Consider the following 27,011-nt stretch of genomic DNA (forward strand, 5'->3'; position numbering starts at 1 on the left):
AGCGTTGTGCGGGGCAGCGTCGGGCGCAGCCGCGGTGACGCATGCGTCATGCACCCCTATATTTAACATGGGGGGCACATGGACATGCGTTGTCTTGCGTTTTGTGACGCATGCGTCATTTTGGCGCAACTGTCAGGGCGCAGAGGACGCTGCATGATGCAGTTTTTTCTGCACCAAAAATCATGCAAAAATGAACGCTTGCGTCACAAAAAGCTGCGCTGTGCATGCGTTTTGTCGCCGACGCTGCCCCACACAACGCTAATGTGAACGTAGCCTTTCCTACAGGGCCGACAGACGAAAGTTATGCGAGGAAAAGTGGTTACAAAGCTGTTACATGATAACATTCAGGCAAAAAGTCCCTGACGGAGAGAGCAGATTGCGGGAAATGGGGACTTTTTCCTTCACCGAGTTCTACACTGATCACCACCGCTGCTCTGATCTGCAGGGCCGGCTCTCGGGTCACTTTACCGCACGATGATCACCCAAGTATTAACTACACTAGAATGCGCAGCGCCGCTTATATAAGGCCAGCTAGGGATCACGTGGTGCACTCATAGGCACGTGTTCATGGAGCAATCTATGCCGGAGCGGGGGTGGATGTAACCGTTATTATGGTGATGCTATATAGAATATATCATAGTGACCCCCCTCGTATACCGTGTATGTAGCTACTGCTGAGGAGGATCCGCCCCGGGTGTGGTAACAGCCCAGGAATCAAGTGTCTGGACAACTGGTGATGGAACAGTCCGGGCATTAGGACGTGTTCCGGGACACGTGACGTGCACGTAGACTTTGGCGGGACATTTGGAGTTCCCCGGCTCCGGTCTCCGAAGGAGTGAGAGTGGATCAGGTGAGTGTCACAGTCCGCCATATGAGGGAGGTGCGGTGGGAAGCCGGAGAGAAGGGCCGCAGTGTCGTCAGTACGGGAACATGGCTGCTGTAACGGGCACTACATAATGCAGGCGGAGTGTCCTCTGCGGTGAGGTAATGTACAGCCCCGACACTGGCGACCCCACCGTGAGCCGTCAGCTCCTGCCCGTGTGTGTATATAGACCACCAGGGTGTGTGTGCCCCGGGGCGAGCGTCCCCCTCTATGGCCCGGACAGCCAAGAGCGAGCGTCCCCCTCTGTGCCCCGTACACACCGGACAGCCGGGGGCGAGCGTCCCCCTCTGTGCCCCGTACACACCGGACAGCCGGGGGCGAGCGTCCCCCTCTGTGCCCCGTACACACCGGACAGCCGGGGGCGAGCGTCCCCCTCTGTGCCCCGTACACACCGGACAGCCGGGGGCGAGCGTCCCCCTCTGTGCCCCGTACACACCGGACAGCCGGGGGCGAGCGTCCCCCTCTGTGCCCCGTACACACCGGACAGCCAAGGGCGAGCGTCCCCCTCTGTGCCCCGTACACACCGGACAGCCGGGGGCGAGCGTCCCCCTCTGTGCCCCGTACACACCGGACAGCCGGGGGCGAGCGTCCCCCTCTGTGCCCCGTACACACCGGACAGCCGGGGGCGAGCGTCCCCCTCTGTGCCCCGTACACACCGGACAGCCGGGGGCGAGCGTCCCCCTCTGTGCCCCGTACACACCGGACAGCCAAGAGCGAGCGTCCCCCTCTGTGCCCCGTACAAACCGGACAGCCGGGGGCGAGCGTCCCCCTCTGTGCCCCGTACACACCGGACAGCCAAGAGCGAGCGTCCCCCTCTGTGCCCCGTACACACCGGACAGCCGGGGGCGAGCGTCCCCCTCTGTGCCCCGTACACACCGGACAGCCAAAAGCGAGCGTCCCCCTCTATGGCCCGGACAGCCAAGAGCGAGCGTCCCCCTCTGTGCCCCGTACACACCGGACAGCCGGGGGCGAGCGTCCCCCTCTGTGCCCCGTACACACCGGACAGCCGGGGGCGAGCGTCCCCCTCTGTGCCCCGTACACACCGGACAGCCGGGGGCGAGCGTCCCCCTCTGTGCCCCGTACACACCGGACAGCCGGGGGCGAGCGTCCCCCTCTGTGCCCCGTACACACCGGACAGCCGGGGGCGAGCGTCCCCCTCTGTGCCCCGTACACACCGGACAGCCAAGAGCGAGCGTCCCCCTCTGTGCCCCGTACAAACCGGACAGCCGGGGGCGAGCGTCCCCCTCTGTGCCCCGTACACACCGGACAGCCAAGAGCGAGCGTCCCCCTCTGTGCCCCGTACACACCGGACAGCCGGGGGCGAGCGTCCCCCTCTGTGCCCCGTACACACCGGACAGCCAAAAGCGAGCGTCCCCCTCTATGGCCCGGACAGCCAAGAGCGAGCGTCCCCCTCTGTGCCCCGTACACACCGGACAGCCGGGGGCGAGCGTCCCCCTCTGTGCCCCGTACACACCGGACAGCCGGGGGCGAGCGTCCCCCTCTGTGCCCCGTACACACCGGACAGCCGGGGGCGAGCGTCCCCCTCTGTGCCCCGTACACACCGGACAGCCGGGGGCGAGCGTCCCCCTCTGTGCCCCGGACAGCCGGGGGCGAGCGTCCCCCTCTGTGCCCCGTACAGCCGGGGGCGAGCGTCCCCCTCTGTGCCCCGTACAGCCGGGGGCGAGCGTCCCCCTCTGTGCCCCGGACAGCCGGGGGCGAGCGTCCCCCTCTGTGCCCCGGACAGCCGGGGGCGAGCGTCCCCCTCTGTGCCCCGGACAGCCGGGGGCGAGCGTCCCCCTCTGTGCCCCGGACAGCCGGGGGCGAGCGTCCCCCTCTGTGCCCCGGACAGCCGGGGGCGAGCGTCCCCCTCTGTGCCCCGGACAGCCGGGGGCGAGCGTCCCCCTCTGTGCCCCGGACAGCCGGGGGCGAGCGTCCCCCTCTGTGCCCCGGACAGCCGGGGGCGAGCGTCCCCCTCTGTGCCCCGGACAGCCGGGGGCGAGCGTCCCCCTCTGTGCCCCGGACAGCCGGGGGCGAGCGTCCCCCTCTGTGCCCCGGACAGCCGGGGGCGAGCGTCCCCCTCTGTGCCCCGGACAGCCGGGGGCGAGCGTCCCCCTCTGTGCCCCGGACAGCCGGGGGCGAGCGTCCCCCTCTGTGCCCCGGACAGCCGGGGGCGAGCGTCCCCCTCTGTGCCCCGGACAGCCGGGGGCGAGCGTCCCCCTCTGTGCCCCGGACAGCCGGGGGCGAGCGTCCCCCTCTGTGCCCCGGACAGCCGGGGGCGAGCGTCCCCCTCTGTGCCCCGGACAGCCGGGGGCGAGCGTCCCCCTCTGTGCCCCGGACAGCCGGGGGCGAGCGTCCCCCTCTGTGCCCCGGACAGCCGGGGGCGAGCGTCCCCCTCTGTGCCCCGGACAGCCGGGGGCGAGCGTCCCCCTCTGTGCCCCGGACAGCCGGGGGCGAGCGTCCCCCTCTGTGCCCCGGACAGCCGGGGGCGAGCGTCCCCCTCTGTGCCCCGGACAGCCGGGGGCGAGCGTCCCCCTCTGTGCCCCGGACAGCCGGGGGCGAGCGTCCCCCTCTGTGCCCCGGACAGCCGGGGGCGAGCGTCCCCCTCTGTGCCCCGGACAGCCGGGGGCGAGCGTCCCCCTCTGTGCCCCGGACAGCCGGGGGCGAGCGTCCCCCTCTGTGCCCCGGACAGCCGGGGGCGAGCGTCCCCCTCTGTGCCCCGGACAGCCGGGGGCGAGCGTCCCCCTCTGTGCCCCGGACACACCGGACAGCCAAAAGCGAGCGTCCCCCTCTATGGCCCGGACAGCCAAGAGCGAGCGTCCCCCTCTGTGCCCCGTACACACCGGACAGCCAAGAGCGAGCGTCCCCCTCTGTGCCCCGTACACACCGGACAGCCAAGAGCGAGCGTGCCCCGTACACACCGGACAGCCAAGAGCGAGCGTCCCCCCTCTGTGCCCCGTACACACCGGACAGCCGGGGGCGAGCGTCCCCCTCTGTGCCCCGTACACACCGGACAGCCAAGAGCGAGCGTCCCCCTCTGTGCCCCGTACACACCGGACAGCCAAGAGCGAGCGTCCCCCTCTGTGCCCCGTACACACCGGACAGCCAAGAGCGAGCGTGCCCCGTACACACCGGACAGCCGGGGGCGAGCGTCCCCCTCTGTGCCCCGTACACACCGGACAGCCAAGAGCGAGCGTCCCCCTCTGTGCCCCGTACACACCGGACAGCCAAGAGCGAGCGTCCCCCTCTGTGCCCCGTACACACCGGACAGCCAAGAGCGAGCGTCCCCCTCTGTGCCCCGTACACACCGGACAGCCAAGAGCGAGCGTCCCCCTCTGTGCCCCGTACACACCGGACAGCCAAGAGCGAGCGTGCCCCGTACACACCGGACAGCCGGGGGCGAGCGTCCCCCTCTGTGCCCCGTACACACCGGACAGCCAAGAGCGAGCGTCCCCCTCTGTGCCCCGTACACACCGGACAGCCAAGAGCGAGCGTCCCCCTCTGTGCCCCGTACACACCGGACAGCCAAGAGCGAGCGTCCCCCTCTGTGGCCCGTACACACCGGACAGCCAAGAGCGAGCGTCCCCCTCTGTGGCCCGTACACACCGGACAGCCAAGAGCGAGCGTCCCCCTCTGTGGCCCGTACTCACCGGACAGCCGGGGGCGAGCGTCCCCCTCTGTGGCCCGTACACACCGGACAACCGGGGGCGAGCGTCCCCCCTCTGTGCCCCGTACACACCAGACAGCCGGGGGCGAGCGTCCCCCTCTGTGCCCCGAACACACAGGACAGCCAAGAGCGAGCGTCCCCCTCTGTGGCCCGTACACACCGGACAGCCGGGGGAGAGCTAGATGTAGTAAATCGCCATTATACAGTGAACACGTGGATTTACCTACGTGAATAAAATGCAGCGTTTTGGACGCAGCGAAAATGCTGCTATATCCTGAGTGTGGGCACATAGCCTAAGAAGTTGCTGCTGACTGTTTCCCGCACTGTAAGCAGTCGCTGCTGATGGTTTCCCAAATGACGCTTAGTTTATCGGCCAGTAAAGATCCCGTGTCTGGCTGCTAGCCCCCCACCCCCCCCCACCCCCTCCTCTCTATGGCTCAAACCCATCCTGTGGGCGCTGGGAAGGTTTTCTGGGGCTCTGTGAACACCATGTCTGCACCTATTGGCGGCGTCTCAAGCTTATAAATGAATAACCTTGTACTGTGGTAGTAATAACAAGCAGCCTCCACTCTGCTCTCCAGAACTAAGGGATTAATGATTTCTAGTGTAGAGTTTGTTGCCTAGGTCAGAGGTCCCCAACTCCAGTCCTCAAGGCCCACCAACAGGTCATGTTTTCAGGATTTCCTTTGCATTGCACAGGTGATGCAATTATTACCTGGGCAAGACTAAGGAAATCCTGAAAACATGACCTGTTGGTGGGCCTTGAGGACTGGAGTTGGGGACCTCTGGCCTAGGTTACCGGCCACCTGTGCTGTGGCTGTTATCTAGGTACACTTGGGCTCTGTGCTTTCCTGCCTGCTCTGGAGCCGGCTGGATTTCGCCGCCCCCAGTCTCCCTGAACTTCTCCCGTGCTACAGAGGTGAAGCAGAGCGACCAGAATGCTGTCTGGGTGGACTTTTAGCACAGTTTTTGGCTGAGCAGAAAGCCGGGAGCGCGGAGCTCTACTGAACACACAACCACAGTCTGTTCCTGTAAACTGTTATTCCCATCTTCATAAATGATCGCCTTTCCATAGCAATGGGGATAACTGGCTGATCAGTGGGGGTCTAACAGCTGGGACCCTCATCAATCCCAAGAACGGGCCTCTGCACAACCCAATGTGACTGGCTGGATGACCACCAACTCTGCAAACAGCAGAGTACAGATCTCCCCTGCCCGCCATCCCATAAATAACAAATGAAGCGGAGATGGTTGTGTCTGGCCACAAGGAGGGGGGTTGTGCAGAATCTCAGCATCAGTGGGGTCCCAGCAGTCATACCTCCACTCTGACAGTGGCCTTAAAGGCTGCCATAACACAGATTTTTGCAATTAAAGGATTCATATGCAGGTTAAGGCTTCTTTCACACTAGCGTCGGAATCTCCCCGTCGCAATGCATCGGGGAGAGATTCCGACGCTAGCGTTTGCTGCATTGCACAATGGAGGCAGCGGATGCATTTTTCCGGCGCATCCGCTGCCCCATTGTAAGGTGCGGGGAGGTGGGGGCGGAGTTCCGGCCGCGCATGCGCGTCGGAAAAAGCGGTCCGTCAGGAGAAAAAAACGTTACATGTAGCGTTTTTTTCTCCCGACGGTCCGCCAAAGCACGACGCATACGTCGCAAGACGGATGCGAAGTGTGGCAATCCGTCGCAAATGCGTCGTCAATAGAAGTCTATGGGGAAAAAACGCATCCTGCAAGCACTTTTGCAGGATGTGGTTTTTCTGCAAAACGACGCATTGTGACGGATTTAAAAAAACGCTAGTGTGAAAGTAGCCTTATATTGCGTTGCTGCCCGGCCCCCTAACTGAACTCGTGGCTACCTGGACAGAATGACGTTTATTTCTCCCGGCAGCTTTATGTGGACACTTTGAGTGACAGGCTGCTGTGCTGGGGCATGCTTACAGCTACTGCTCACTGTACTGGACAGCAGATTGTTAGGCTATGTTCACACTTTGCAGATTCCACTGCGGATTTTTCTGCAGCAGAATTACAAAATCCGCAGTGAAAACCCGTCGCGGTTTTTACTGCGGATTTATCGCGGTTTTAACTGCGCTTTCTTCTGCGGATTTTCATCTGCAGTTTTCTATTGGAGCAGGTGAAAATCCGCAGAAAAAAAGTGACATGCTGCGGAATGTTTCCGCGCGTTTTTTTTCCGCAGCATGTGCACTGCGTTTTTTGTTTCCCATAGGTTTACATTGTACTGTAAACTCATGGGAAACTGCTGCGGATCCGCAGCAAAATCCGCAAAGTGTGAATATAGCCTTAGTGTTTGGGGAGATGAGATAATCTTGAATCTTCTGCCATAGGTTTCCGTGCCGCTCTAGGCGCACCATGGCCATGCAAGCGCAGTACGAGGCGACTGCAGAAGAAGAATCGCTTGGACCTCAAGCCATATGTCGTCTTGAGGTACGCCTGTCTAACACTTTTTTTTTTTTTTCACGTTGCTCTTTGATGTTGTCTAGTCATAATTCAGCTGAGAAGAGCTCAGAAAAAAGATAAGGTTACAATGTCTCCTGCCAGAATCAGTTCGCTGACAGATTCTCTGATGACTCTGCAACACTGAGGATATAGGAGACTAAAGATACCAAGAACTCGCTCATAACTTGCTCCATATTTGTGTTGTAGATACTAATAGATCTCATATGCTCAGAGGACAACCTAAGGATGCGCCACATTTATCACCGCCTAGCCTCAGCTTACACTCTCTGAACGTTAGTTAGGCTTAGTAAATCATTCCTGTGTAGTGTATTCTACAATAAAAAGGTATAACGTCAGTTTTGTTTAGTTTTTTTTTGTTTGACGTCTTCTAAAAACAAGGATTAAAAAGTCAATCTGTCCAATTAGAATGCAACTGGGGATGGAGCCTCCGAGGGGCTTTTTGGTGCCCTGGAGGTTTCCATCCTACTTGGTTAACTCAGAGGATTTCAAACAGTTCCTCCAGATCCACTGGAACAACTTTTTGGACGATAACATGTCCTCATCTTCGGATACCTCACTGATGTGGCGCACATCTAAGGCCGTCATGAGGGGCCATGTCATTTCATACATGATACATCAAAAAAAGGAAAGGAGAGCTAGGTATAATCTTCTTCACACTGACCTGCTAACCACACACCAGGCGTACTTGAGAGACCCTACAGACATTAATAAACAAAATTACTTTTCCGCTAAACAACTGCTAGATGCTTTCACTATCGCTCAAGCAACCAGGAATATAGAGTTCACGAAAAATCATTACCATAGATGGGGGGGGGGGGAAGACGGGTAGTTTACTGGCCCGCCTGACTAAGCCGCATGCCTCCAAGCGCACAATTCTCCAGATTCAACAACCTGAAAGTAACCGACTGGTCACCTCGCCACTTGAGATATAACAAGCGTTTATAACATATTATACCACACTTTATAAAGAGAGACCGTATGACTCCCAGGGTGTATGGGACTTAATTTCCTCGGTGGAGCCCACAAAGATAACAGCAGAGCAGAGCGATTTCTTGTCTGCCCCGATAACCATTGAGGAGGTGCAATCAACGATTAAATCTTTCCACAATAATAAGTCTCCGGGACCTGATGGTCTGACCATAGAATATTATAAGCTTTTACAACCGTATATTACCCCTATCATAGTGGATATACTCAATGATATTTATCTTAAAGGAGAGGTGGTGGAGGGCTTTCATGAGGCCCACACAATTCTTATACCCAAGCCAAATAAAGACCCCCTTGATGTAGCCTCCTTTCGCCCTATTTCACTAATGAATGTGGATTACAAACTTTTAGCTAAGATACTGGCGAATAGAATGCAGGTATTTCTACCACAGGTATTGACACCCTCTCAATTGGGGTTTACGAGGGGACGACACTCGACCTTGGGGGTCCGATTGGCGGTGGCGGCTACGGTTATGGCCAAACAACAAAATTATCCCCGGACAATGCTTCTCAGCCTTGACGCGGAGAAAGCGTTTGATTCGATCTCATGGAAATTTTTAAATACAGTACTACGATACAGGGGTTTTGGAGAGACTCTCCTGGGATTCCTACAGAATATTCAACGTGGCGCGGCTACTAGACTGTGGGTGAACAACTTGATGTCTCCTCAGATTTATTTGGAAAGAGGAGCCAGACAGGGATGCCCGATATCGCCCTTATTGTTCAACCTGGCTTTGGACCCTCTCTTACAGTATCTCCACGACTGGACAGGTCTTGAGGGCATACGATATGGGGCGACAGAACTTAAGATTGTGGCCTTTGCCGATGACTTATTGATTTTCTTGTCAAACCCGCGGGAGTCTCTGGGCCCGCTCCTTAGAACAATAAAACAGAAAGGGGCGTTGGTGGGTTTCACCATAAATGTTGGTAAATCTGAGGCAATGATGCTCTCTGGGCCTTCCGAACCACGTTGGTCACAGGAACACTCCTTGCGTTGGAAGACTCACTCCTTGACTTACCTGGGGGTTCAGATCACGAGAGACCCGGCAAAACTTTACAAAACTAATCTGCAGACATACATCACCTCATTACAGGATGAGTTGACAGCATGGGAAAAGTTCACCTTGTCCTTCATAGGACGGGCAAATCTGATAAAAATGATCTCATTTCCCCGATTATTATACCTATTCAATGTCCTGCCATTTTATCTGAGACCAGCGGATGAACATAATATTAACCGTCTGTTTCGCAGATTTATTTGGCAAGGGAAGAGGCCCAGAATAGGATTCCACACCCTCACACAAACCCGAACCAGTGGCGGAGTGAATTTCCCAGACATTAAGTTATATAATCTGGCAGCAAACATGCGAATTCTCCGAGACTGGTTGAAGGGTACCTCTATATACTCAGCCCTGGCGGTTGAAACGTCGCTAGTGGGAGGCAGGTCACTGGTAAACGTACTACACGAGCCCTACACATTAGTGCCCCAGGAACTGAGAGCCAATCCTCTGTTTATGACAATCTGGCGGTCATGGGCTATCATACGCCGTAGATTAAAGTTATCATCACAGGTGTCGCTGGCACAGACGTTTTGTACTAATTCTAGGTTTCAGGCAGGGAAGGCACACTACATTTTTCATGCTTGGCAAACACTAGGCCTGGGCAGGGTGGGAGACATAGTGGATGTACATTCCAAAAAGGTCCTTGCCTTCAACCAAGCGACACTCCTATTTGATTTCATCGGTACACATCCTTTCCACTTCATGCAACTACAGAGCTATGTGACGAGTGTTACTCGAGGTTTCAGTGATAATGACTGGCAGGATAAGCTGATAACCAAACTTATCGCATGCAGGCTGACAAAAAGGCTTGTGTCAGACTACTATACATTCCTAAGAACTGAGACCGAGAGGGAAGAACATTCCACAGGAATAATGAAGTGGCAGCTCTGTGACCCGTCATTAACACCTACTCTGATTTTACAAATGTTGAGGAACACTCTTAAATTTACACCGTTTACATCTTACTGGGAAATGGCGTTGAAGATTATGCATAAATCCTATATCTCGCCAAGGCGCAACTTTCTTATGGGTAATATACCGAGTCCGATCTGTTCCAGGTGTGGAGAGGCCGAGGCAGACATGTTCCATTGTTTGTGGGCTTGCTCACAAATCCAACAATTTTGGCAACGCATACTTGTATTTACTCATACGCATACACCATATAGAGTGGCTCTCACCCCAGCCTGGGCTCTTTTTGGATACATTACTAATGAAGGGGCTGTGATCTCCACTTCTGGTAGAAAATTCTTGTACATGATTTCGGCCTCGGCCCGGAAAACGATTTTACAAACCTGGCTGGCACCTAGTGTGCCCACATTGAGGATCTTTCTGGACAAACTTTCTTTCCTATTTAGGATGGATTGGGTGGAGGCTTCCCTTCAGAAAGAACTAAAAACCCCAAATTTTTTTGAACTATGGCAGCCAATTATACCCATCCTTCCAACGCATATACAACAGAGGCTCAAACAATGCTTCTGCACAACTACATGGTTCCTGGAACGGACGGTAGCGGACCGAGCACCCTTGTAAGCGGACTTGTCTCCTAAATAACACACTGGGCGTAATGCGGAGTCTCCTTGATTTTCCCTAGTCTGTTTGTTGACCCCTCCCCCCTCTTTTTTGTTCTTCATCTTTTCTTTAGCTATTACTTCCCCTCTCTCACCATTTGGGGTTATCTAGTTACAGAGTGGTAGTCCACTCGTATTGTATTTCCATGTTGAATTCTATGTCTTTAGCCTTATGTTTACCTTGATTGAGAGGCACTTTGCCTTTTAACTTGCAAACTGGATTGCTAAAATAGTTATCGTCTTTAATAGTGGGCTTCTGTATTACCGGAAAGGGAGAGGTAATTCCGTGTACCTATGTTTGCATGTTGATATGCTAATGTTGAAAATGTTTAATTGAAAATGTTTAATAAATACAGTTTGGAAAAAAAAAAAAAAAGTCAATCTGTGCTATATGTTCCTAAGGTAAGAAGGAAAGATAACAATCAGCATGAAAACAACTAGCCCAGACGTGGCTCTGTTAGTGGGAGATACAAATGTCGTGTTCTTGGAATGCAGCCACACAATATGGTGTCAAAATAAACTACATATAAAGGTACCGTCACACTCAGCGATGCTGCAGCGATATAGACAACGAGCCGATCGCTGGAGCGTCGCTGTTTAGGTCGCTAGGAGACGTCAAACACAGCAGCTCCAGAACGATGCAGGAGCGATCCAGTGACGTAACGGCGACTCACTTATCGTTCTCGCTGGTTGTTAGCTCCATGTAAAGCGTTGCTGGCATCGTTGCTTTTGATGTCAAACATGACGATACACGGCGACCTGACGACCAAATAAAGTTCCGGACTTATAGCTCTGACCAGCGATGGCACAGCGGGATCCTGATCACTGCTGCATGTCAAACACAACGAGATCGCTATCCAGGACGCTGCAACGTCACGGATTGTTGTCGTTCTCGTTGTTAAGTTGCTGAGTGTGAAGGTACCTTAACCCCTTCATGACCCAGCCTATTTTGACCTTAAAGACCTTGCCGTTTTTTGCAATTCTGACCAGTGTCCCTTTATGAGGTAATAACTCAGGAACGCTTCAACGGATCCTAGCGGTTCTGAGATTGTTTTTTCGTGACATATTGGGCTTCATGTTAGTGGTAAATTTAGGTCAATAAATTCTGCGTTTATTTGTGATAAAAACGGAAATTTGGCGAAAATTTTGAAAATTTCGCAATTTTCACATTTTGAATTTTTAGTCTGTTAAACCAAAGAGATATGTGACACAAAATAGTTAATAAATAACATTTCCCACATGTTTACTTTACATCAGCACAATTTTGGAAACAAAATTTTTTTTTGTTAGGAAGTTATAAGGGTTAAAATTTGACCAGCGATTTGTCATTTTTACAACGAAATTTACAAAACCATTTTTTTTAGGGACCACCTCACATTTGAAGTCAGTTTGAGGGGTCTATATGGCTGAAAATACCCAAAAGTGACACCATTCTAAAAACTGCACCCCTCAAGGTACTCAAAACCACATTCAAGAAGTTTATTAACCCTTCAGGTGCTTCACAGCAGCAGAAGCAACATGGAAAGAAAAAATGAACATTTAACTTTTTAGTCACAAAAAATATCTTTTAGCAACAATTTTTTTATTTTCCCAATGGTAAAAGGAGAAACTGAACCACGAAAGTTGTTGTGCAATTTGTCCTGAGTACGCTGATACCTCATATGTGGGGGTAAACCACTGTTTGGGCGCACGGCAGGGCTTGGAAGGGAAGGAGCGCCATTTGACTTTTTGAATCAAAAATTGGCTCCACTCTTTAGCGGACACCATGTCACGTTTGGAGAGCCCCCGTGTGCCTAAAAATTGGAGCTCCCCCACAAGTGACCCCATTTTGGAAACTAGACGCCCCAAGGAACTTATCTAGATGCATAGTGAGCACTTTGAACCCCCAGGTGCTTCACAAATTGATCCGTAAAAATGAAAAAGTACTTTTTTTTCACAAAAAAATTCTTTTAGCCTCAATTTTTTCATTTTCACATGGGCAGTAGGATAAAATGGATCATAAAATTTGTTGGGCAATTTCTCCCGAGTACGCCGATACCTCATATGTGGGGGTAAACCACTGTTTGGGCACACGGCAGGGCTCGGAAGGGATGGCACGCCATTTGGCTTTTTAAATGGAAAATTAGCTCCAATCATTAGCGGACACCATGTCACGTTTGGAGAGCCCCTGTGTGCCTAAACATTGGAGATCCCCCAGAAATGACCCCATTTTGGAAACTAGACCCCCAAAGGAACTAATCTAGATGTGTGGTGAGGACTTTGAACCCCCAAGTGCTTCACAGAAGTTTATAACACAGAGCCATGAAAAAAAAAAAAAAAATTATTTTCTCAAAAATGATATTTTAGCCTGCAATTTTTTATTTTACAAAGGGTAACAGGAGAAATTTGACCCCAAAAGTTGTTGTCCAGTTTCTCCTGAGTACGCTGATACCCCATGTGTGGGGGTAAACCACTGTTTGGGCACACGTCGGGGCTCAGAAGGGAAGTAGTGACTTTTGAAATGCAGACTTTGATGGAATGGTCTGCGGGCGTCACATTGCGTTTGCAGAGCCCCTGGTGTGCCTAAACAGTAGAAACCCCCCACAAGTGACCCCATTTTAGAAACTAGACCCCCCCAAGGAACTTATCTAGATATGTGGTGAGCACTTTGAACCCCCAAGTGCTTCACAGATGTTTACAACGCAGAGCCGTGAAAATAAAAAATCATTTTTCTTTCCTCAAAAATGATGTTTTAGCAAGCATTTCTTTATTTTCACAAGGGTAACAGGAGAAATTGGACCCCAGTAATTGTTGCGCAGTTTGTCCTGAGTATGCTGGTACCCCATATGTGGGGGTAAACCACTGTTTGGGTGCACGTCGGGGCTCGGAAGTGAGGGAGCACCATTTGACTTTTTGAATACAAGATTGGCTGGAATTAATGGTGGCGCCATGTTGCGTTTGGAGACCCCCTGATGTGCCTAAACAGTGGAAACCCCTCAATTCTAACTCCAACACACCCCTAACCCTTATCCCAACTGTAGCCGTAACCCTAATCACAACCCTAACCCCAACACACCCCTAACCCTAACCACAACCCTAATTCCAACCCAACCCTAGCCCTAAGGCTATGTGCCAACGTTGCGGATTCGTATGAGATTTTTCAGCACCATTTTTGAAAAATCCGCGGGTAAAAGGCACTGCGTTTTACCTGCGGATTTACCGCGGATTTCCAGTGTTTTTTGTCCGGATTTCACCTGCGGATTCCTATTGAGGAACAGGTGTAAAACGCTGCGGAATCCGCACAAAGAATTGACATGCTGCGGAAAATACAACGCAGCGTTCCCGCGCGGTATTTTCCGCACCATGGGCACAGCGGATTTGGCTTTCCATATGTTTACATGGTACTGTAAACCTGATGGAACACTGCTGCGGATCCGCAGCGGCCAATCCGCACCGTGTGCACATAGCCTAATTCTAAAGGTATGTGCACACACTGCGGATCCGCAGCAGTTTCCCATGAGTTTACAGTTCAATGCAAACCTATGGGAAACAAAAATCGCTGTACACATGCTGCGGAAAAACTGCACGGAAACGCAGCGGTTTACATTCCGCAGCATGTCATTTCTTTCTGCGGATTCCGCAGCGGTTTTACAACTGCTCAAATAGAAAATCGCAGTTGTAAAACCGCATTGAAATGCGCAGAAAAAACGCGGTAAATCCGCCATAAATCCGCAGCGGTTTAGCACTGCTGATTTATCAAATCCGCAGCGGAAAAATCCACAGAGGAACAGAATACGTGTGCACATACCGAAACCCTACCCCTAACCCTAACCCTAGTTCTTACCCCAACCTTAGTGGAAAAAAAAAATAAAAATATTTTTTTTATTGTCCCTACCTATGGGGGTGACAAGGGGGGGGGGGGGGGTCATTTACTTTTTTTATTTTATTTTGATCACTGAGATAGGTTATATCTCAGTGATCAAGATTCACTCTGGAACGAATCTGCCGGCCGGCAGATTCGGCGGGCGCACTGAGCATGCGCCCGCCATTTTGGAAGATGGCGGCGCCCAGGAAAGAAGACGGACGGTCCCCGGGAGGCCAGGTAAGTATAAGGGGGGGGGGGGGGGGAGATCAGGGCACAGGGGGGGGTGGACCGGAACACGGGGGGAGGTGGATTGGAGCACGGAGTGGGGGATCGCTGTGCGGGCGGGTGGATCGGAGCACGGGGGGGATCGCTGTGCGGGGGGGGGGTTTGATTGGAGCACGGGGGGTGTGATTGGAGCACGGGGGGAGCGGGCAGGAGGACAGGGGAGCGGAGCACAGGACCGAGGGGAGCAGACCGCAGATCGGGGGGCGATCGGAGGAGTGGAGTGGGTGCACATTAGTGTGTCCAGCCATGGCCGATGATATTGCAGCATCGGCCATGGCTGGATTGTAATATTTCAACATTTTTTTTAGGTGAAATATTACAAATCGCTCTGATTGGCAGTTTCACTTTCAACAGCCAATCAGAGCGATCGTAGCCACGAGGGGGTGAAGCCACCCCCCCTGGGCTAAACTACCACTCCCCCTGTCCCTGCAGATTGGGTGAAATGGGAGTTAACCCTGTCACCCGGCCTGCAGGGACGCGATCTTTCCATGACGCATATGCTGCGTCATGGGTCGGAATGGCACCGACTTTCATGACGCAGCGTATGCGTCAAAGGTCGGGAAGGGGTTAAGAGTTTGTTGTCCATAATGGAATGAGTAGTGACATGATAAAGTTACCCAATTATACCACATGGTGGACGCTATAAATGGGGCTCGGGGAATCAAGTAATTCCATTGATTTTTCCATTTGAAAAAATGCTTTTTAGCTCGATGCCCTCCTCCTGATGTTTGTGCAGCCCCTCTTTCTTGCATCCAGATTATGGTTAACCCCCTCCATTTTGGCTTTTCTTGTCTCTGCTCCTTGCTCTCCATAGATTACAATATTTTCCGATTGCTTGCCTGTCATCTCCATCTACTTCTTCCACTGTCAGATCAGTCATACAAACCATAAAAAAAAAAAAAAAAAAAAAAAACCTGCATGATCCAAAACCAACAATTAAGTGGCGTAGATATTGGCTATAATTTACAGGATAGATTATAGTGAATTTATTGGCCTGACCCATACACGCACAAATTGAAAATATAAAATTGAGATTTTATTTTTTGCTGTAAATCCTGTAAATGGTATAAAAGCAGTGAAATGTTCAAGTTCTGCAGGATTTAAGGTTTTCTTAATGAATTAGCAGATAATAATAATTGCTGGTCTCAGATTAACCGAGATGTTAACTTGTATTTTTACTTTTTTTTTTTAATCTAGCAATGTGGGATTAATGCCAATGATGTGAAGAAGCTGGAGGAGGCCGGGTTCCACACAGTGGAGGCAGTGGCCTACGCGCCCAAAAAAGAACTCATCAATATCAAAGGAATAAGTGAAGCCAAAGCTGACAAAATCTTGGTAACTTTAGTGTTTTTACTCGTAGATTAGTTCATTTCAAGCCGGATATCCATCACTTGATGAGCAGAATATCATACTATTTATCCAAATAAAGTAACCATGATGCGGAAAATTGGATTTTACATTGTGATTAGTGTAATCTTTCATAGGTGACCGTCATTGAGTGCAAGGACACCTCTAATATAGTCCGATATGTCTCTTCTAGGCAGAGGCTGCAAAACTTGTCCCCATGGGATTTACAACAGCGACAGAGTTTCACCAGAGGCGATCTGAGATCATCCAGATTTCCTCCGGTTCCAAAGAATTGGACAAGTTATTACAAGGTATGGCGCATTTCCTTTTCTTTGCCTTCCATTTACCAGATTACCATTAAAGGGTTATTCCCATCTTCATAGATAGTCAGATGGTGCTTTTGCAACTTAAGCTTTAGTCACACTAAACGACTTACCAACGATCACGACCAGCGATATGACCTGGCCGTGATCGTTGGTAAGTCGTTGTGTGGTTGCTGGGGAGTTGTCACACAGACAGCTCTCTCCAGCGACCAACGATCAGGGGAAAGACTTCGGCATCGTTGAAGACTGTTTCAACGATGCCAAAGTCCCCCTGCAGCACCCGGGTAACCAGGGTAAACATCGGGTTACTAAGTGCAGGGCCGCGCTTAGTAACCCGATATTTACCCTGGTTACCATTGTTAAAGTAAAAAAAAAAAAAACAGTACATGCTCACATTCTGATGTCTGTCACGTCCCCGCCGGCATCCACAGGGTTAAAACTGCTTTCGACAAGAGCGCTGCTAATGCACGCGCTGCTGCCGAAAGCGTCCCTGCACTGACTGTCAGCGCCGGCAGTAACAGCGGTGACGTCACCGCTGTGCTCTGCTTTATGGCCGGCGCTGACACATTAGCAGCGCTCCTACCGAAAGCAGTTTTAACCCTGTGGACGCCGGGGGACGTGAAAGACATCAGAATGTGAGTATATACTGTTTTTTGTTTTTGTTTTTTTTTTACTTTTACAATGGTAACCAGGGTAAATATTGGGTTACTAAGTGCGGCCCTGCGCTTAGTAACCCGATATTTACCCTGGTTACAAGTGAACACATCGCTGGATCGACGTCACACACGCCGATCCAGCGATGACAGCGGGTGATCAGCGACCAAAAAAATGGTCCTGATCATTCCCCAACGATCTCCCAGCTGGGGCCTGATCGTTGGTCGCTGTCACACATAACGAGATCGTTAGCGGGATCGTTGCTACGTCACCAAAAGCGTGACGTTGCAACGATATCTTTTACGATATCGTTGTGTGACTCCCCCTTTACTGTTTATACAAATTTGCAGAGATATAAACACTTTTGTTTCCAGCTTGTTGTCTACAAGACCGACCACTGCTGCTGTCTAAGGGTACCGTCACACTATACGATTTACCAACGATCACGACCAGCGATACGACCTGGCCGTGATCGTTGGTAAGTCGTAGTGTGGTCGCTGGAGAGCTGTCACACAGACAGCTCTCCAGCGACCAACGATGCCGAGGTCCCCGGGTAACCAGGGTAAACATCGGGTTACTAAGCGCAGGACCGCGCTTAGTAACCCCATGTTTACTCTGGTTACCAGCGTAAAAAAAAACAAACAGTACATACTTACATTCCGGTGTCTGTCCCTTGCCGTCTGCTTCCCGCACTCACTGACTGCCGGCCGTAAAGTGAAAGCACAGCGGTGACGTCACCGCTGTGCTCTACTTTCACTTTACGGCCGGCAGTCAGTGAGTGCGGGAAGCAGACGGCAAGGGACCTGACGGACACCGGAACGTAAGTATGTACTGTTTGTTTGTTTTTTTACATTTACGCTGGTAACCAGGGTAAATATCGGGTTACTAAGCGCGGCCCTGCGCTTAGTAACCAGATGTTTACCCTGGTTACAAGCGAACGCATCGCTAGATCGGTGTCACACACACCGATCTAGCGATGACAGCGGGAGATCCAGCGACAAAAGAATGTTCCAAACGATCTGCTACGACGTACGATTCTCAGCAGGATCCCTGATCGCTGCTGCGTGTCAGACACAGCGATATCGTATGGATATCGCTGGAACGTCACGAATCGTACCGTTGTAGCGACAAAAGTGCCACTGTGTGACAGTACCCTAACACAGTTATGCTGTGGGGCTGGAGTCAGCAATCGTAGCCAGCTTCAAAACAATAGAAAAAGGCTTAAAAGTATGTCCTGCTATCTAGCAGCAGTGGTCAGGCTCCAAGGAAACAAGCTATAAACAAATGTTAATGTCTCTAAAAGAGCTGCAAATTTTAACAGGCACTAAAAGTCAAAATTGCTTGTGCTGATTGGGAATAACTTACTCATGTTATTTGGACTAATCAGTCTTTTGTGTTCTGATATTTGGTTTTCTCTAGGGGGAATTGAAACCGGTTCAATAACTGAGATGTTCGGAGAGTTTCGCACAGGGAAGACCCAGTTATGTCACACCCTAGCCGTCACTTGTCAGGTACGTGTGGAACCTCCTGAATCTTTTTTCCTTGCCTATATGCTAGTGATCTTGTATCCAGGCCTACTACCAAGTCAGTATGAGTGCTTGCTTTTGCCCCATTACCTATTTCTACTATTTTGGGGTACATGCTTTGATCATATTTTTGTTGGTGGTTTGGCAAATAAGAATGGGCAATTCTGTTTTCTTTTTACGGCGGTTCCATTTTTGGGTTAATTTCTATACTATCATTATAGATTGCCCTTTTAGGCTATGTTCACATGTGGGAAGGGGGCTGCGGGTTCTCCCGCAGGTTTTCCCGCAGCGGATTAGATAAATCTGCAGACCAAACCCACTGCGGTTATCCCTGCAGATTTATCGCGGGTTCCGCTGCAGGATTTACTCCTACTACTGATGCTGCATATGCAGCAATATGCAGCATCAATAGTAATGTTAAAAAAATAATAATAATGATATTCTCACCCTCTGACGTCCCGATCTCCTCGGCGCTGCAGGCAGCGGTCCGGTTCCAAAGATGCTGTGCGAGAAGGACCTTCGTGACGTCACGGTCATGTGACCGCGACGTCACCGCAGGTCCTGGTCGCATAGCAACACAACCTATAGATTTTTTTCCCCCTTTTTCCAAGGAGAATATATGCTCCCAAAACAACAGTATATATCAACCTGTAAAAATATAGTCCAAATCCTCAAAATACCCAAAGAAATAGAGTTTTAAGGACTATATACCAAAATGGAAGCAGAGCACCAGAATTTGCAAATGTAACAAATTTTATTAAATATCATAATAATCACATCACATTAATAGTAACTCTGTGAGAAAAAAAACAAAAACAAACAAAGAAACAGAAGAAGGAAATAGTGCCAGGCAGCAAAACGCAGGGTAAAAATCCGCACCACAGATAGATATCCTAATATAAACAGCCCCTATCAGGGATACCATGTGTAAAAGCAGCCATGATTAATTAAGTAAAAAAAACTTAAAAGAGAAGGTTCAAACGTGATCTAGGAAAGCCAGGGTAATATAGGCTATAATACACACCAGAATGACTGACTGGTTTGAACCACTAGCATAGCAGGTAAAAAGGGAGGTAAACATAAATATATAATCCTGCTGTACCTGTAGCCATGGCTGGTCTCTAGAGGGTGGGTAGATCCTGCTGCCGTGCTGCCAAGCGCCTCGACGCGCGTTTCGCCCGATGAGCTTCGTCAGGAGGCGTGGCTAGTGCGGCAGAAGAAGTTCCCTATATAGTGCGTATGTTTAGATTTTGATGGAGGACAGGTGTGTGGCAATTGTTAGGCATCATAGGGCAGGTGATGTCATAGGAGCGGCTATGCGTTCGGAGTGGTTGTCTCATAGAGAAAAGCTAACTATTGAAACTAAAAATTGAGAAAGGACCTTTAGAATTTTGCACCAATGGCATCACTCCCAGACTGTCACATGGTATGATCACGTGACCGGTAAGAGTGTCCATAGTGCACAAAAGAACCTGGCAGTTTCTGGGCCAATGAAAATGTTCAATTGCAGTCACATGTGGCCCATTTGTAAAATATGATAGCAAAATGCGCCGATTGGTGTACATGTCTGCTATGTGATATCGTGCTCCCGCAAACTCGGCACTGACATCAAGCACCGCATACAACCAGAGGGAAGAGCAATTGTCGTCCCTATGGCAACTACAGTAGCCAGATGCCGCGACGAGAACCGGACCACGACAGCGCACATAAGCAGTGCGTCTGGGTGAAAAAAAAAAAAGTAAATAGTTGTAAGAGCAGAAAAAATCATATATTTGAAAGGATTAATTGTATTGCATAATGTAAACAGACAGAGACAAACCGACATAAATATTACAAAATACATTAAGTATTTTTATATAATCTGACAAAGTGCTAAATTTAACGATCAGTTTGATATGATCCGCACAATATTGAATTCAATAGAACGCTGGTCTTATTGTTCGGGCACAGTTCTTTTAAATGTATAGAATATCCATACGAATGGCTCCATAGTCGCACAGTAGCCTCAGACCTCCTGCAGATCTCCATAATATAGGGCCACATTCAAAATATGTCCTGATTAAAGATGGAATACATTGGTGGAGAAATTTGGTAAAAGAAAAGCATGTGATCACAGATCTGAAAACTAATAAAGATAACCTAGTTAAAAACAACATAAAAATAAAAGCGAACCGGTTAAAATAGCGCCATAGAGATGTTACAAAAAAAATTATTTACAAAAAAGACTTGAAGCTAACAAACTCATTGAGGCCAAAGGGAGTGACGGTATTTAAAGTGACCATCCATTTGGTTTCTTTTTGCAAGAGTTTACGTTTGGCATCGCCCCCTCTATTGCCCATATAGATTCTATCGATGCCGCAAACTTTAAGACCCTTTGGGTTGCAATTATGGTGTTCGCGGAAATGACTAGGGATGTTTTTGAGATTCACATATTCATTATCTGCCTTTTTAGCATTTATAATATCCCATATATGCTCTTGTATACGGACCTTCAGAGCTCTGATGGTCATGCCTATATAGACTAGATTACAGGGGCATGTGAGATGGTATATAACACATTCTGTATTGCAAGAAATGTGATGAACGATCTTGAAGGATTTATCCCCTTTAGCATTTGAAAATGAAGTGGTTTTGGGGATATATTTGCAGATAGAACATGTCCCACAGGCATATGAGCCCCAAGTGGGCCTTTACTTCCAAATATCTTTATTAGTTTTCAGATCTGTGATCACATGCTTTTCTTTTACCAAATTTCTCCACCAAAGTATTCCATCTTTAATCAGGACATATTTTCGATGTGGCCCTATATTATGGAGATCTGCAGGAGGTCTGAAGCTACTGTGCGACTATGGAGCCATTCGTATGGATATTCTATACATTTAAAAGAACTGTGCCCGAACAATAAGACCAGCGTTCTATTGAATTCAATATTGTGCGGATCATATCAAACTGATCGTTAAATTTAGCACTTTGCCAGATTATATAAAAATACTTTTTAATGTATTTTGTAATATTGATGTCGGTTTGTCTCTGTCTGTTTACATTATGCAATACAATTAATCCTTTCAAATATGATTTTTTCTGCTCTTACAACTTTTACTTTTTTTTTTTTTTTCACCCAGACGCACTGCTTATGTGCGCTGTCGTGGTCCGGTTCTCGTCGCGGCATCTGGCTACTGTAGTTGCCATGGGGACGACAATTGCTCTTCCCTCTGGTTGTATGCGGTGCTTGATGTCCGTACCGAGTTTGCGGGAGCACGATATCACATAGCAAAATGCGCCGATTGGTGTACATGTCTGCTATCATACATTTTACAAATGGGCCACATGTGACTGCAATTGAACATTTTCATTGGCCCAGAAACTGCCAGGTTCTTTTGTGCACTATGGACACTCTTACCGATCACGTGATCATACCATGTGACCGTCTGGGAGTGATGCCATTGGTGCAAAATTCTAAAGGTCCTTTCTCAATTTTTAGTTTCAATAGTTAGCTTTTCTCTGAGACAACCACTCTGAACGCATAGCCGCTCCTACGACATCACCTGCCCTATGATGCCTAACAATTGCCACACACCTGTCCTCCATCAAAATCTAAACATACGCACTATATAGGGAACTTCTTCTGCCGCACTAGCCACGCCTCCTGACGAAGCTCATCGGGCGAAACGCGCGTCGAGGCGCTTGGCAGCAGGATCTACCCACCCTCTAGAGACCAGCCATGGCTACAGGTACAGCAGGATTATATATTTATGTTTACCTCCCTTTTTACCTGCTATGCTAGTGGTTCAAACCAGTCAGTCATTCTGGTGTGTATTATAGCCTATATTACCCTGGCTTTCCTATATCACGTTTGAACCTTCTCTTTTAAGTCTTTTTTTTTTTTTACTTAATTAATCATGGCTGCTTTTACACATGGTATCCCTGATAGGGGCTGTTTATATTAGGATATCTATCTGTGGTGCGGATTTTTACCCTGCGTTTTGCTGCCTGGCACTATTTCCTTCTTCTGTTTCTTTGTTTGTTTTTGTTTTTTTTCTCACAGAGTTACTATTAATGTGATGTGATTATTATGATATTTAATAAAATTTGTTACATTTGCAAATTCTGGTGCTCTGCTTCCATTTTGGTATATAGTCCTTAAAACTCTATTTCTTTGGGTATTTTGAGGACCTGGTCGCATAGCAACCCTGCGACCGGACGGCTGTGTGCAGCGCTGGGAGGTGAGTATATCATTATTTTTTATTTTAATTCTTTTTTATTTATTTTTTTTTTTTTTACACAAATATGGTTCCCGGGGCCTGGAGGAGTCTCTCCTCTCCTCCACCCCGGGTATAACCCGCACATTATCTGCTTACTTCCCACATGGTGGGCCCAGCCCCATGCAGGAAGTAAGCGGATCAATGCATTTCTATGGGTGCAGAATTGCTGCGATTCTGCACAAAGAAGTGACATGCTGCGGGTTGTAAACCGCTGCGTTTCCGCGCAGTTTTTCCCGCAGCATGTGCACAGCGGTTTCCATAGGGTTTACATGTTACTGTAAACGCAATGGAAACTGCAGCGGACCCGCAGCGGCAAAATCGCCGTGGTTCCGTGGTAAAAACCGCAAAGTGTGAACATGGCCTTATGGATGCACCATTACTATATGTGTGTAACGGTGCGCCCATAAAAGTGGCATGTATAAAGACAATAGAAATGTTATACTGTGTATGTATCACACACGTGAGAACATGGTTATTTTGTACTGTATACTGCAATGCTAAGAAACTATGTTCTCCTATGAAACCAAGCCTGTAGTTGTGCTTCTTAGGGGGTTCAAAGATGGTGGCTACTGGCGCCTCCAGGAGCCTGCTGGCTGGAATGACATTGAACTTCTTTAATGTTTTTAGGATGGTGAACACTTCTTGTTTTTTGATCTCCAATTTATTTTCCAGCTTCCCATTGACAGAGGAGGCGGTGAGGGGAAAGCGATGTACATAGACACAGAGGGCACCTTTAGACCAGAAAGGCTTCTTGCCGTTGCTGAAAGGTAGGACTGATGCTGTAGTAATCGGACTGTACTTGGAGAAGAACCTTTCATGCAGCTGTCTGAGGCCATTGTGTTTTACTCTAGGTACGGCCTATCTGGCAGTGATGTCCTGGATAATGTGGCGTACGCACGGGCCTTCAATACTGATCACCAGACACAGCTTTTATACCAAGCGTCAGCCATGATGGCAGAATCAAGGTAATTGAAAGTAAACAACATTAAAAAACCCGCTTGGCCTCTTCTCCCTCCGTGTTTTTTGTTTTTTTTTGTCAGTCAATTATCCTCCTGATAATTAGTTGCCACCAAGTTTACCTACAAACTGGTCTGTAACCCCGCTTGTAGATTACGGAAGTGTTACAACTATGTGAAGCGTGTGACTGCGGATATGGGAGTTGTACAGGTATCTGAGCATGCTCGGGTGTTATCAGAGTATTGCGGGGGCTTGAGTAATATGTTCAAGTCCCCATGGCTGCATGATTCTTGTCTGTTAGACAGTGGTAACATATGCAGGGATTTCCGAACAGCCATGAATCATGCAGCTGCAGGGACTTGAACATATTATTCAAGCCCCTTGCCATACTCTGATACCAGCCTAGCATGATCGGATAGCACTATATCCAAGCACACTCGCTCATCACTAGGGGAGATTGATGGCAAGGTGTATATAAATGATTGGCCGTGCAGTGAAGGTGCTTGGTTTGAAGTCGTTCAGTGCTGACAGTCCCTTTGTGTGACCCCCAGTGTAGCAGTACGTTATCCCCAACTCCAGGCCTCGAGGGCCGCCAACAGTGCAGGTTTTCAGGATTTCTTTAGTATTGCATCGGTGGTAATGTGATCATCTGCACAGGTGATGATTCCAAGGAAATCCTGAAAACCTGCACTGTTGGCGGCCCTCGAGGCCTGGAGTTGGGGACCACTGCCTTACACTATGCATAGGGAATAGCCCTTCTAGTGTAGAGTAATTGTTAATCTCGCTGCAGGTATGCCCTTCTGATTGTGGACAGTGCGACGGCTCTGTACAGGACGGATTACTCGGGCAGAGGGGAGCTGTCTGCACGTCAGATGCACTTGGCTCGTTTCCTGAGGATGTTGCTGCGGCTTGCTGATGAGGTGAGCACTGGGGGGCATATATGGGGACGTGTGCAGCACACTCCTCACATTAGGTGCAGTCATTTACTATAATATTTGCTCCATGTTTTCTCTGTAGTTCGGTGTGGCTGTTGTGATTACCAACCAAGTAGTAGCACAAGTGGACGGAGCTGCCATGTTTGCTGCTGATCCTAAAAAACCAATTGGAGGAAATATCATTGCTCACGCATCCACAACACGGTAAGGAGGAATCCTTGTCTGGGCACCAAAACTGCAATCTTGCATCACAAACCTGTGGAAGACCAAAACCATCACTGATTGTGGAAACGTCACACTAGACCTCAAGCAGCTTGGATTGTCTCTCTCCACTCTGCCTCCAGACTCTGGGACCTTGATTTCCAAGGTCTAGTGTGAAGTATCCGCAATCAATGACTGTTCTCTGCTGGTGTAGGTCCACTGTGTTTTATCAAGACCAAAGTCAGCGCAGCCATCTACCAGGAAATTTTAGAGCAATTCATGCTTTCCTTTACTGACAAGCTTTTTGGAGATGGAAATTTCACTCTCCAGCAGGACTTGGCACTTGTCCACACTGCCAAAAGTACCAATACCAGGTTTACAAACAACAGTATCACTATGCTTGATTGGCCAGCTAGCTCACCTGGCCATAACCCCATAGAGAATCTATGTGATCTTGTCAAGAGAAAGATGAGACATCAGACCCAATAATGCAGACAAGCTGAAGGCTGCCATCAAAGCAACCTGGGCTTCCATAACACCTCAGCAGTGCCACAGGCTGATCGCCTCCATTCCACACAGCATTGATGCAGTAACTGATGCTAAAGGAGCCACAACCAAGTACTGAGTGCATTTACTGAACATACATTTCAGTAGGGCAACATTTCAGATTTTAAAATCATTTTTTCAAGCTGATGTTATAAAGTATTCTAATTTACTGATATAATGACTTTTGGGTTTTCATTGGCTGTAAGCCATAATCATCAACATTAACAGAAATAAGCACTTGAAATAGATCGCTCTGTTTGTAATTACTATCTAATATAGGAGTTTTGCTTTTTATATTGAAGAACTGAAATTTACTTTTTTATGATATTCTAATCTTGAGATGCACCTGTACTACCTTTGTTCTTTCCCATAGATTGTACCTAAGAAAGGGTAGAGGAGAAACCCGTATCTGCAAAATCTACGACTCTCCTTGTTTGCCGGAGGCCGAGGCTATGTTTGCAATTAATGCTGATGGGGTAGGCGATGCCAAGGACTGAGCCCTAGACTAATTGTCCACAGCTGGTACCAGGGACATGGACTGATGGGGGCAACTAAAGGTGATTATTAACCTTCATGGTGGATGGTACCAAGCTGAGGAACTGTAAAATCCACCAGATCCTCAGACTCCAGAAGATCTCGGCTAAGCCTAAGACAACCTTGGCAAAGGTTCTGGCTGGTTTTGGGGATTTTTTTTTTTTTTTTACTTTGCAAAAACAAAAACCATTAATTCTCATTATCTTTACTAAGCATTTCTATGTTGGAGAATGTAAAAATGCTATGCAATAGCGAAATCTTTATCGTCCGAGCCCCCCTGCACAGCTGCTGTTCTGGCGCCTACCATGTCCTCAGTTCGTCCCTTTACTTCTTTCTCTATCTTGACGGGCATGCGAATGCTGCAGCGGTGACATTTTTTCGTCTCCCTTGCAGTCGGTGATTGGCTGCAGTGGTCAAGTCTGGATGGAGCACAAAGTACAGAGACTATGGGGGACCTGGTAGCCAGCAGGATAGCATTGACCGGGGATGGGTAAGGGGAGTATTATTACTTACAGCATTCTGTGAGCTAAGTGGCCGGACATTGTCACCTAATCCGTTTCTGTAACGCTGGGTGACCGACCACCGCTTCTAGGGACTGTAGAGTAAATGTACATGTTTTTTTAGCCTGTATAGATGTGGCGTTGGTTTGTGTGTCTGTATACATGTATATACTAAAGTGAAACTGAAAATTAAAGGACTACACAATCAGAATCCAGTATTATTAGTGAGCACAAAGTAACTTAGCTGCAAAAGCCATCTCAATAAAGCCGGTGTCTTCTCGACATCCAAATAAAATGTTTACGTCGCATTCGCTCTCTTGTCTGGTAAAGGGAAACTGCTATCAGCAGGTTCTTGCTATGTAATTCGTGAGCAGTATATTGTCGAGGCGGAGACCCTGATTCCAGTGATTTGTCACTTACTGGGCTCTGTGTTGTCATTTCAATAAAATCTGCCAAAA

General features: G+C 49.2%; 1 protein-coding gene across 1 annotated transcript; it reads left to right on the top strand.

The window, feature by feature from the left end:
* The first annotated feature begins 547 nt into the window (after positions 1 to 547).
* Positions 548 to 26,764, top strand: RAD51 (RAD51 recombinase). The gene is made up of 10 exons (XM_069729798.1): positions 548 to 850; positions 6,891 to 6,990; positions 15,966 to 16,103; positions 16,309 to 16,426; positions 18,512 to 18,603; positions 23,553 to 23,647; positions 23,732 to 23,845; positions 24,628 to 24,757; positions 24,855 to 24,976; positions 25,893 to 26,764. The coding sequence occupies exons 2-10, from the start codon at positions 6,916 to 6,918 to the stop codon at positions 26,014 to 26,016; spliced, it is 1,008 nt and encodes a 335-aa protein (XP_069585899.1). The 5' UTR covers positions 548 to 850; positions 6,891 to 6,915; the 3' UTR covers positions 26,017 to 26,764.
* Positions 26,765 to 27,011: the final 247 nt, after the last annotated feature.

This window comes from Ranitomeya imitator, chromosome 1, assembly GCF_032444005.1.
Source record: "Ranitomeya imitator isolate aRanImi1 chromosome 1, aRanImi1.pri, whole genome shotgun sequence".
Classification (NCBI taxonomy): Eukaryota; Metazoa; Chordata; class Amphibia; order Anura; family Dendrobatidae; genus Ranitomeya; species Ranitomeya imitator.